At 42.5% G+C, this 13274-nt stretch overlaps 2 protein-coding genes across 3 annotated transcripts in view; one reads left to right on the top strand and one right to left on the bottom strand.

Moving 5' to 3' along the window:
• Nucleotides 1-13274, bottom strand: part of LOC116938646 (sugar transporter SWEET1-like) — a 44146-nt gene that overhangs the window by 29261 nt on the left and 1611 nt on the right. The window lies entirely within an intron of this gene.
• Nucleotides 5583-9155, top strand: ERMN (ermin). 2 transcript variants are annotated; one of them, XM_032946062.2, is made up of 3 exons: nucleotides 5583-5982; nucleotides 6097-6371; nucleotides 8205-9155. In XM_032946062.2, the coding sequence occupies exons 2-3, from the start codon at nucleotides 6101-6103 to the stop codon at nucleotides 8543-8545; spliced, it is 612 nt and encodes a 203-aa protein (XP_032801953.2). In that variant the 5' UTR covers nucleotides 5583-5982; nucleotides 6097-6100; the 3' UTR covers nucleotides 8546-9155. The 2 variants fall into 2 exon arrangements, with proteins under 2 accessions (XP_032801953.2, XP_032801954.2); XM_032946063.2 differs by having other exon boundaries at nucleotides 5590-5982; nucleotides 8208-9155.

Below are 13274 nucleotides of genomic sequence, written 5' to 3'. Positions count from 1 at the left end.
TGAAATGCATGAGGGCCGCGCATTTCACAGTTCTGTGTCCCCAGTGGGTGAACACAAACGTGGCATTTTCATGTTGCCAGTGATATTTTTCATGAATACATGAAACCGTGTGGGACTGTGGCATCTGGCTCACGTTTGGTTGCGCACGAACCTCCCTTATTTACTTATTTATTTACCAAGTATTTCCTGAGATGTATTTGATGACTCCGAAGTACTGTACTGAAGTAGTACATTTTGAGCCGCAATAGTTCCTACTTCCTGCTTGATTGAGCACGTGGAACGTGTGAACAAGTTTTACAGTGCCAGGCTGTGACCTCAGCACCTCCGTTTAGCACAGAAAATTATTATTTTACCATAAAACACCACAAATTATTTATAATTACCAAAGTCATTCTTTTTTAACATATATGCTCATCTCTACTCGTTGGAAGTGTGTCATCTCAAATTGCGTGTTTTTAATGTCAGGTTTTTTTTTATTGTATTTCACTTATAAGCCACCAGAATAATGCCCTCTCATGTTCACTGTGTACTTCATTAATTAAATAATTGTTTTTTAGAACTCTCATAATAAAGTACAGCCCTTTGTTATTCCTACTACTGGATGAAAGCCTCCCCATGCCATCTCGGCCAGAGGGTTTATTTGACCATACTTCACTACGCTGGTCAATGCGCATTTATGATGCTGGTCAGTACAGGTTTGTGAATGGGTTCAGACTGATTCAGATATCACTCGCTACTGATGTTAGCTGTGGCCAGAATTCGAGCTCAATAGGTCACAAAGTTCAGAGTCCATTGTACTAACAGCTCATCCATTGTGCCAGCCAACTGCATTCTCTACCAATTTAGCTTTTTCATTCGATATGTTTATCTAATTTAATTAACAAAATGATGGTCATTAAATATGATTTTGGTGAGCAGTAGCACAGTGGTTATCACACTTCACTATGAGTCTGGCAAGCCGAGGTCAATTCCTAGCTACGGCTAACATCGGTAGAGAGTAATATCTCAACGGTTCTACCGCCCTTCACAAACCTGCACTGACTAGCATGGTGAAGTATGGTCAAACTCACACAGCAGAGAGGCCTTCATCTAGACATATACTTCAAAGGTCTATAAATTACTAATGTTAATTTAATATTCTTCACCTAAAACCAACCCTGCCTTCTTAACTGATCAACTTTGGTGATGAGACCCACAGTGTCAAAACTGGTCCAGTTTAGTTGCGTAAACAAATGCTGCTGGATAATATTGGTCTGGAAATCCAATATGTAAAATAACTCAAACATGGTACAGTATTTGTACTGGGAGACAGAACGGAGGTCTACTGGTATAGTATCACCCATAATGCTCCACGACAACAACGCAAAACTGAGTTTTAACAACAACAAAAAACACATTTGGGAGCAGACGAAGGCGCATCCACCACACACCACCGGAAAGACGATTCCCGCCGTTATGTCCTCATTTCAGATCGAGATCTGTGTCGACACATTTTTCCACTGCAGTCGAGCAGCACGAGTGATCAACTTGACACACGCACACGCCAGTGTGACACCAATAAGGTGACCGTGCGCATTCAGAGCATGGCTCGTTGCTCGTCTTTTACAATGCCGGCCGATGTGGCGAGCTATGGCAGCTGTACACGACCGAGAAGGCGTTTGTCCTCTCCTGCTGTCAGTGCAGCCATGCTTGTCCACAACAAGGTTTGTATTTTGGCACAGCTGACTCGGGTCCCGACTCTGATCCTACCATCTGTTATCAGCCCAGAGCTCCACAGCCAACGTTGTTTACATTTTATGGACACTCCAATGCTAACATTTACGCAGCAAGATAACCCAGCTGCGCCCTTTTTTATATATATGAACAAAATCGTGAGGGGAGAGTAAAAACGTTAAGATCAGTTATAACTCATGTTGGCTAGATGGCGCTGTTGGTAGAGGTATGCACTCGCAGGTCAACAATCCAGTTTTCGTATGGCTCATGTTGATGTTGAGCAACAACTATAATTTCACGTTGAGGTTGTTGAGCAGATAATCGCGTCAGTGGTAGCGGGAGTTTATGGCTGTGATGCCTCCTTCGTATTCGAGAATCGGACATTTGAGTCATCAATCATCGATGGAGGGTCACCTCGACCATCATACCTCCAGAGATGATTAAGTACCACTCTGTGGGAAGCTTCCACAGTCGTCACCTCACGGATACATTGGTCAAGGGGGTCTGGAATTTCCACCACTGCCTAATGGCTGTTGAGGGACCCACCCCACCCCACTGCTCATTAGAGTCGTTAGGAACCCCTTGACTGGAAGTCGTAATGAAACATATATTGTAATAATGTATAAGGAATGCCCACCAATGATATCAACTCGTTTTCATGAGAAATCACGGGACCATAATGGATGGCTATGACTGACTTGGGCAAGACCTTCATTCAGCAGTGGATAGAGCGTGGCTGGAGAGATATATATATGCGCATTAATGCAGTTCTTTAAAATGGAGCGTTTTCCTTCATGGGCGAATGAACCGAACCGTGAAATTTGTGGCAGTGTTTTGCTGGTTCGGCAAAAATACAAATAAAGCAACGTTTGTTTTCTCCTGATAACATTTATGTGATCGCGTGTTAAAACTGTTCACACATGGATTACTTATTTGTTCAATTATTTGTTCGAGCCTATGCCGGAACCCTACGTGTTAGGCTTGTACCCCAACCCTAATTGTAATACAGTCGAATTAAATTAACCCCCCCCCCCCACCCCCTGTTCTCTTGACGTTATAGAATTAAGAGACGTCCGCTACTTACGAACATGTTTTGTTCCTGAGACCCGTTCGTAAGTCGAACGGTTCGTAAGTTAGAACACAAAAATATACTGTATTTAAATGCCCATAACGGCCAGTGCTATGAAATATGTTCGGGTTGAACAGAAAAGGGAAGCATTGTTAAACTTATGAATAATAATAAATACTATTATATAAGCGCACAACTTTATCTATCTGTGACGAACGCTGCACTTTCAGTCGTTTTCATGCAGGGGGCGCTGCAGACCTCCACGTGCCCCCTGCATGAACGACGGAGGCGCACGGACAGACGTTCGATCACGTTGGTATCGATCTGCAGACGGCGGTCTTCTCGCACGGCCAGCAGCTCCGTGTCGCCTGATCTCGATCCCGCAATCACAAACAGGTGAAAGTCCGCATCGAACCGAACCCTCCCCTCCTCCCCAAGCAAGGTCATCTAATTAACGACGAGAGAACATTCACACGAAGCGTCCTTCTCAATGAAGTCTTCCGGATGTAAAATGATATCAGCTTTTAATGAAGAAATATAATTATCTAATTCAAAAGATAATACAATTCAAAGATGTTTAATTTAAAAAAAAAACTTCAAAACGGAGCATCGGGTGCTTGCGTGAACGCGTCGTTCGTGTGAGGGGTGCCGCAGGCGCCCTCGAACAATCCCTAGCGATAAAATAATAATAATAATAATGTACATTTGCATGTAAAAACTGTTATAAATACTACATAGTAAATCAAACATGAAATCAAATAACATGAATAGAAGAAAATCTGTTGGTTTTTTTCACTTACCTTGAGCCCTGATGCTGGCTGGCTTGCTTGTTGGAAGGGGTGCAAAAGAGTCACCCACAATTGCGGTAACACACACGGAGCACGTGCACACACACACACAAGGCATACACGTGTGTGCACACACAAACACTCACTCCCTGCACGAGGTTGACTCAATACATTTCGCAGAGGATCGCTCCGCTGGACAAAATAGTTCCGCAATTCAGTTTTCTAGTGTGATTTCGCATTTTAAGTCGATGTAAAAAAAAACAAGGAAACGGGTTCGTAAGTGCGGGTGTTCGTAAGTCGGTATGTTCGTAAGTCGGTATGTTCGTAAGTCGAGGACTGCATGCGCAGAAAAAATGCTGAACTTTTATATAGCAATGATCGGCACTGCCCACTGAGCAAATACTGCCCTCTTGTGGTAGCATTATTTTATCTCAAGGAATATTTCTAGATTATATAATAGATGAAACTCAACATGTTCGACAATGACACTGCTTTAAAATGGGTAAAATTGTATAAAATGCAGGTGAATTTTTGGGTAATGGTCCTTCTTCATGTGCTTTGGATAAGTGTTATTGGCTAATATGTCGCCTATCATATACATTTTCCTTTTTAGACAGTGTTAATAATGCAAATGTTGAGGGTTTTTTTTGTTATTTGTGCTTGTGCACCATGACCAGCGTAAGACCTAAAAATAATTAGCTTTACATAGCAGCTGCTTAGGTTCGACTGCCATAAGTTTACATTGTATTATCATCTTGAAGGATTTTCCTTTCCTTCCAGGGAAATTGAGTGTTGGATTGAGGGTTAATTTAATTGACATTTTGGCCATATGTTTTTGTTATCTTTATTTTATCAAGCAAATTTAACACAATGTAAACGTTTATATTATTTTAACAATCATAAGTGTGGTTGCATATACTATACAAGGAATAGGCATTTAACACGATGACCATGAACTTGCTCGTGGTACCACGGAGTCACTGATCTTCCCTCGAGATAAATGCGTTATGGCATTGCTAGGCACTGCCTGGATTCAAACCATCAAACACGGGCATAAACTAGCTCAGTGGAAACTGAGCTTACGATTACACTATTAAGCCAAATATGCAAACACGAAGCTACTCACCTGACTTACATACACACCTTAAATTTATAGAAAATACGTATCATATATATGTAGAGTGAAACACAATACACAAAAATTACTCCTATCGCAAAAAGCGTAGCTATTGACTGCACAGGGGTGACTGTGCCCTTGTAATGCCCCTGTTGCTGTAATTGCGAGTTAAATCATTGGAACTGAACACGGAAATCCTATTCAGCACTGAGTGCTTTGCACAGCAACAGGGAAAATTTATTAAGTAATCTTTTACGCCATTGGAACTGGAGAACGCCCTTGTTCAAAAGAGGAGCGCGATTTATAATGCGCAACTGATGACTTCCAAAAAAAAATGTATTTTAAAAACAATAGGTTTTCTTAAACAGGTAATCATAAAAACAAGGGTAGTGCAGATTCAATCATAAGTTAAGTGTTACACACTTTAATAAAATGGAGGCTTGCAGCTCAATCCATAGAGACAGGTTTAATGAACTAAGCCTATTATATTACCATGGTGATACGGGTTTTTAACAAAGTGTAGGCATGCTTTTTGCTGATTTCCCAAAACATAACCGTAACCACAATAAGTGCAAGTGACATTTTCCACGTAATATATTTTTACAGCACATTTCAATATTCTGTCAAAACGATGTGCAATCTCAACTGTTAATAAAAAGGTTTGCATTGTTGTCATTATTATTAATACTATTATTGACCGTGACAGTCTTACATGAGTGTGGTAGATGAAATTAATACATTATTTATGAATGTGTCTATGGCTTTGTTTTTGATGTATTTAACAAGAGGAATGTGTGTGTGTGTATAAATGATTGCAATGCAGTGCATGAGGTACAAGTTCCTTAGCTACACAGTAGCAAACCCCTTTAAGAAGGCTTAGGAGTCATATGAGGCAGTTTTTTTTCCAGTGTCCCCCGGTAAGCACCAACCACAAAGCACGGCATTCAATTACTAAGCCGCGGGTTGAAGTGCCAGAGATTTCGTTGATTCGTTTCAATGAATTTTCAAGAGCGCCATGCCAGAGTGATCAGGAGAGAAAAAAGTGCTTTCCGCATTACTCTGAGCTCTAATCTTTGCATCTGATTTAGGCACACGAGGCCCCTTGAGTGGACACTCCGAATGCCAAACAGCCGGACAATTACTGCTGCAATGCTTCAATAGCCGATCAAGTTCAACGCTAGATAAATTTTAAAAAAAAATTGTTCAAAAAGCAAACCCCCTCCCCACCAACCCCCCTGGGTCATACTCCTTGATAAGGGACCATCTCAGCGCCCAGGACGAAGTGCATCGAAAGAGTAAGTCAATAAGAGCAAAACAAAGTGAATATTCCTGCTCTGTTTTTACTACTGTGGCAAGGTAGGTTACTTGTTACTCTGAGTCGTATGTCTACGTCTGTATGTTAATCACAGGGACATGGCCGAGAATGCAGCAGAGAAGCAAGATGCAGACGCGGTAATCACCTCCACCAATGGCAGCTCAAAGGACGACAAAGGATCACTGATGGAGGCGAGAGAAGAGACGCGAGAGGATGTATGTGAGGAGTCATCGCAGCTCGACAGCTACACTCCGGAGAATGGTGTCAGTCAGACGGAGGAAGCTCGGCAGGGAGACAAACGTGAACCTGACGGCGAGAAAACGCATGCAGACGAGACGGCAAGCATTCCGCCTCTGTCCGAACAAGCAGGTAAGGCGTTTAACTTTCTCTATGCGTAAGCAATGTGACCCAATTACCCAAAACTTTAATAAATAAACAGATCGTTTTTTTTTCAAAAGAAACAAACAATGTTTTGATTAAAGTCATGCAGTATCTGAAACTTATTAGATTTACAATTTTGTTGATTTGTCACAATACACACACCATAAATGACACTTGTCCGATAAGATTTGTACAGCATTCAACTGATGTATGCTGGAGGACTGGTTATATTATATTTGTCTATGTATATAAGACTCAATTCCCAACATACCGCAAATTCCTGTCATATATCCAGGGGGCAACTTAATGATTTTACTGAAAATGACATGTTATGCTCCATGCTTCACACACACATATGCTTTGACGCATACTGTGTCAGATTTCTGTTTGTTTTAGTTGCCGTTCCTTGATATATCATGTAATTAAAAGAGCTAGAATCTTTATCTGAGTTTAGATCAATTACCATCACCTGCGACTCCATGTGAACGATGGCATACAATTATCATCAGAAAATATTGTCTGGTTTTAAAACATTCTGATGAAAATTACATGAATATCGAGTTCGAAATACATTTTTGGATAATATTTCCAAATGAAAAGTGTCAGCGTGAGCAAAGGCTCAATAACCCCATATACATATTTTTTCATCGATATGGTATCACTAAATTTTGTTTATAATTAATGCATAAACGTAAATATTAATCCATGGTGGAGTGATGATGCAGTACTTAACGTGTCACACAATGAACCCGGTTACATGAGTTCAATTCCCGGCCACGGCTAATATCAACGCTGACTAATATCTGACTTGGTCCGGGGCACCCACTTCACTAACACGCCCTGACCAGCATGGTGATGCACAATCAAACAATTCCCACGAAAGAGAGGGGGCCTTCATCCAGCAGTGGATTTACAAAGGGGTGTTCATTATCATGTTTTTCATTAAACAACCTCGCGTGTACACTCTCTTTCAGAGGAAGGTAATCCGTTTTCGAACAGAACAACTCAAAATCCATCTTCCATTTGTGATGTTGACCCTTTTGTCCTTGGCTTTATGTCTGTGATCCGAATTGCAACCTCTGATAATGCACAGTCACTGACAGTGACAATCCCCAACCAGTTCATACAGGACATATATGTTATTCCAAGACCCTTCACATTGTCACAGCATTGCTCTATAATATTCGAACATCATCCACTATTAGCTTTAGCAATGCTCTGCACGCGAGGCAAATTACTTGGTTCACTGATTTGATCATATTTATAGTGTTTTGCATTGGAAACTAATAAACTTTGGCTGACACTGCCCCACAAGTGAAACCAACCTCTTGGGCTGTAATTTGTGGGGGCCCAAATTTAAACATTGACTCAACTATATTTATGCCAAATATAAATTTTCCTGCCATTACAGATCATTATTAGAATTTGCATCAGCAACTCGGTCACAAGCTATGAAAACATCCCCAAAATGCACCGGATCTTATAAAATGGCCAGCTATGCAGGGTTCAGCCTGGCTAGTTATTTGGATATGGATGCCAGGCTCTCATAGGCAGCTGCGAGGTTGTGATAGTGGTGGACAGCAGAGGGGGGGAGTGCATACAAATCCATCGTTTGTACTGTGATTGCGTGCTCCCCACCTTCATCAACCCGCACTGGCGAGGGAAGTGAAGTTGAAGGCAAGTGACCCCCCATGGCCTGCATGGTGTGGGGAGGCCCTCTCGCAGCATGGGATTGACATGTATGGGTTTTTGGTATAGTTTAGCAGAGGTGAGTGATTGTGTTCAATAATGCAAGTCATAACATTTACTGTGGTCACCTAGCAGATCAGGCGGTTGCTGTGGAAACAGGTGAAGGGGAGACCACTGAGGCAGAAGAGAGCCCCAGTTCAGATCAATCAGACTCCGCGCAAGCAGAGGAGGAGGAGATGCAACCGCAGTGCGATTCTCCCAGCGATGCCAACGGCGCCGACTCTGCGCCAGATGCGGTGTCGCCTACAGCAAAGCCCCGCAGCCCATCCATTGGGTTTCCAGTCGAGGCTCGACGGAGAGACGTGGCCAAGTGCTCGTACAACATGTACAACACCGTCTCCTACCGGAACATCCGCAAGGGCAATACCCGTCAGCGCATCGATGAGTTTGAGTCCATGATGTACACCAACTAGCGTCGTGAGCACGCTGCAGTAGCGTTAAGTTGTGTTTCCAACTGTGTAGCTCGTGAACGAAGCTCTGGTGAATTAGCGCAAAGATGTTTTTTTTGAAAAAAAAAAATTGTTGCCAAGATTGGAATTTTTTTAAGAAGTGTGAAAATTTGAAGATTATGCCAATTTCACAGGAATTTGAGCTGATTAGTGACCGCCGCTAACTGTACTTTGCAATGGAAAGTGGAAGAATGAGATATATAATGCATTTGCAACAAGGCACCAGAGTATTTAGTAGAATGGATGTGTTATTAAATTGATATATTCCAAGATGTTTGTGGATACATATGCTTCTATCAACTGATATATTGATGTAAAGAACATTAATCTGTTTTACATTTCTATAGTGCTTCATTTAGATTATCATATTTTAATAATCTACAAACAAAAGCATTGATGAGATGATGATTACATCTGGATGGTAGGCCTACTACAAGATAGCGATTTACATAGAAGACAATATTTGGTGTTTCAAATATGTTAGTTTGTGTTATTTTAATAACACAATTGTTGTGTTGTTTTTCTGTGATGTGTTTAAAATGAACAAAATAAAAATGTACTTTAAAAATAAAAACAGCGACGTTGCTTCCCATTGTGGGATTTAATAACATGCACCATACTGCATACCATTATCGTGATTCATGATCAATCCACCGCTGTATTATGGCCCTCCCCAAGCTTCCGGCATCTTCGGCGATCCTGCAATGCTAGAATCTACCAGGCAACTGCACACGAGCTGAGTACATCACTCCCCCTTCTCAGCTAATGTCCTGCAGGAACGGCGTTCTATTTTTATTTTGCTGCCAGCCTGTCACTAATTTTAACCATCGGCCATCCATCCCCTATCGTGGCATGTCCTACCCAAGTCCATACTTTCCTCAGAGGTTTGAATTTCCTTCGACGTGAAAAAGAGCTTCATAGCTCATCGGATTCCTCCAGTATAAATGCATATTCTGATTCGGAATCCTTGTGACACACGAACAGACCATACAGCGGCAGTTACTTACTGCATTCCTCACAATCTACACAGTACGCAATATCCACACACTTCCACATCTGTCATAAAAATTCAATGTGGATTAACATAGCATCTGCGTGCGACTGCATCTCAAAAACTGCGAAGAAACATTTCCCCAATGTGAAGAAACAAGTGGGGAAAAGAGTCGTTGACGGGCAGAGGAAACGAGGAAGGTCTTGAGCCTGGACTTGAACAGGGCTAGGGACAGTCAACAAGTATGCTATACAGTACTCACACGCACAAAAGACGGCACTGGGGAAATGTTATTTGGTGGCGTAAAAAGTCAACGAGTATCCAAGCCCGAAGGAAGGGTACATATCCGTTATGGCTGTTCTGACCAATGGTACAAATTGCACACCCACACGGCAGGCAACACGGCTCTCTGTTAAACACGAGTGAGTTCTCACAAAGTGACATTGCATTTCTATCCATCCTGGAGGTACGATGGACTGAGTCGACTGACTGGGATTTGAACCTCACAACCTTCAGATTGCGATTCGGGAAAGTTGCCAATTGTGCCACCTTTCTGGATCACTTAACGTGCAGCTGTCAAAACACAGCAGCCGACCATACACAGTGCAGCAGTGGCATTCCGTGGCTCCAGGGTGAGTAGGCAAACAATCGGCCTCTAGTTTTCCAATTACAGGTGGACTCGCCGAGAAAGATAAATGTGCTGGCAATGACTTAATCATCAAGGCTTTATCTTTGTATCCATACTATGGATCTTACCATAGCTACAAACACCTACGCGATAAATTAACCGAGGTGATGTCAGAACTGTTATCCTTCCCCCGCACCTCCGATTAGCACGGGTGGCTGCCGACTTTGCGAAAGAAGTTCAACATACAGTACATATAATAAGCTCAACACAAAGACCAATGAGCTCACATAGACCCACTGAGAGACTGGAATGCACTGGCGGTGACTTCATTATTAGCACCAGATGGACGCACACAGCCCAAGCAGCGTCCCAGGAGAACTGGTCACCTGAGAGCCCAGCACTGGTGGATCATCGCCATTATCCCCCACCACACGTTGCCTTCCTTGTTTTGCAACTATCAATGATTCCACCTGCACGCGTTATCACCTGGGAGTAGAAACCCCCGAGAACGACTTTATTGCCTCCTCAGCTTGCACCCTTTGGGCTACTAAGTGCCACTGCGGTACAATACATAGGCAGGGCCGGATTAACGCAGGGGAGGGGGGGGGTTAGTGGCTGTAGCCTGGAGCCTCCAATTTTTGACCCCCCCCCCCCCCCATACGTCAAAACGCTTTACATTGGTTAAAGCGTGAAAATGAAGGCCCATGAACCTCTTGAGAAAGTAATTGCAGGGCTGCGCCTGTACATTTTTACCTTAGCCCGTTGAAAAGAAAACACCATTGGACTCCCTTTGACACGTAGGCTTTCGCGACCAAACTCATCCATAATACAGGTTTTTTGGGGGGGTTAGATCGCGTAATAAATATATAAATGTGCCGTTAAACCCGCCACCACCCGACACAGCCAATTAGTAAGGGTTGTCACGTAAACAGAACATGCCAATTTGTCACTAGTACAGCACACCGGTGTGTTGGAGAGCCAAGCAACAACATTTACAATCTGAGTACGACGTTTCGCCAGTAATTACAACTAGCTTCATCGGGCGACAGCCAGATTTGTTGAGAAGTCCTCCTGTTTCGTTCCTTATATAGAGGCGTAAATGTGATGACAACACTTGTTCGCTCTTCTTACGCGAAGTGGGGGAAAGAGATTAATGAATCAACGTACATTATGCATGCGCGTTATGTGAGCCCATTGATCTTGTACTCCCTGTCCATTGTGTGTACTAAAATAGCCGTACCAACGGTACTCCCTATTGAGGTATGGTGGCTTGTATAGGCATTCATTTAAACAATGTATTATTAGATTATTCGCTTCCAATCAGCACTAAGTCTGTAGCTATCCCAACGGTTACAATTATTTTAATTTCTCTCAATTTCGATAGATTCTCCAATTAGTCTTGGTATGTAGTAACTAGTTTTGCACAGAACTTCAACATTATCAAAATTTATTGAGTGTCCTTGTTGGAACGAGTGTTCTGCTACTGCTGACAGTTGTATTTGGGAGTATTTAATATTTCTTTGGTGTTCTTTTAGTCTCGTGCTGATCATTCGTCCTGTTTGCCCAACATATTATTATTTGATGATAAAAATAATAAGAATAGGTTTTTTCCCCTTTTTTCTGGCAACAAAACTGAAACCTTTTTACAAGGATTCATGTCTGCATTAACCACAATACCTGCAGTCAAAATGCAAACAAAAAACATACTATGATAATATATGCATTGTCCTTGAAACTGATTGGTCCACACCAAGGGACGGCTTTCTTTTGAGCCTCGACCCAATTGGTGCTCGACCAGATGACGCCAAAAGGCGTACAGCTCAAAGACAATGCACTATCAAAGTAATGAGGGCTCGGGGTGAGCATCTACATCATTAGACCTCCTTTGCCAGTACCAAAATATAAGAATCCTTGTAAAAAGGTTTCAGTTTTGTTGCCAGAAAAAAGGGGAAAACCCCTATTCTTATATTTTGGTACTGGCAGAGGAGGTCTAATGATGATACGAAACAATGTTAACCGTTCGTATAGCTAGACTTAGTGCTGCTTGGAAGCGAATAATCGAATAATACATTGTTTAAATGCATGCCTATACAGGCTACCGTACACTGCAATAGGGATTACCGTTGGTACGGCTATTTTAAAACACACAATGCACAGGAAGTACGAGATCAATGGGCTCACATAATGTGCATGCATTATGTACGTTGATTCATTAATCCCCCCCCCCCACCCACTTAGCGCAAGAAACACGCACAAGTGTTATCAACACATCTACGCCTCGATATAAGGAACGAAACAGATGGACTTCTCAACAAATATGGCTGTCTCCTGATGAAGCTAGTTGTAATTAGTGGCGAAACGTCGTACTCAGATTGTAAATGGTGTGGCTTGGCTCTCCAACACACCGGTGTGCTGTACTAGTGACGAATTGGCATATTCTGTTTACGTGACAACCCTTACTAGTTGTCTGTGTCGGGTGGTGGCGGGTTTAACGACACATATACGCGATCTAACCCCAAAAAAACTGTATTATGGACCATTGGACTCGTTTCGTGTGATTTAAAATTATCACCGCGGGGTGGCAGTAGATGCTCACTCTCCGCTCAATTTCTGTATTCCTGCAACAGGGGTCCTCTCCTGGAACAGAGATTAAGACATTGGTTGGGTGCCTGTTTAGCATTAAAGTGGGAACGTTACATTGGCGGGGACGAGTATCTCGCTCCTTGCATTGGAAAGTAAAATAATGGGGTCCGAGTTTGTTTTATTCATAGTACTCGACTATATTAACAACAATAATGTATCGCCTTTTGTCAATCCACTGCTGGATGATGGTCTTCCACCCACGCCGTGTCGTTCTTGGGGGCCTGTTTGACCATACTTCACCACGTTGGTCAATGAGAGGTTGATAAAGGTTGGGGGAAGGCCCAAGGACTGTTTCAGATATCACTCGCCACTGATATTAGCCGTGAACAGGAATCAAACTCGGGTTACGCTGTTCATACTAGAGTGCTATAATGTATGTTTAACTTATTTTGCACCGTACGTAGCCAACCGTTCTAATCACTACACCACCG

Source organism: Petromyzon marinus, chromosome 4 (assembly GCF_048934315.1).
Source record: "Petromyzon marinus isolate PM22_M1 ecotype Great Lakes invasive population chromosome 4, UKy_Petmar_22M1.pri1.0, whole genome shotgun sequence".
NCBI lineage: Eukaryota > Metazoa > Chordata > Hyperoartia > Petromyzontiformes > Petromyzontidae > Petromyzon > Petromyzon marinus.
The sequence above is the reverse complement of the archived record's forward strand: the minus strand, read 5'-3'. Positions and strand labels throughout refer to the sequence as shown.

What these genes read in the sequence shown, in the direction of transcription:
- ERMN (XM_032946062.2), top strand. Translation starts at nt 6,101, where the DNA reads ATGGCCGAGAATGCAGCAGAGAAGCAAGATGCAGACGCGGTAATCACC. An exon ending in GCCTCTGTCCGAACAAGCAG is followed by an intron (nt 6,372 to 8,204) that starts GTAAGGCGTTTA and finishes GTGGTCACCTAG; the next exon opens with CAGATCAGGCGGTTGCTGTG.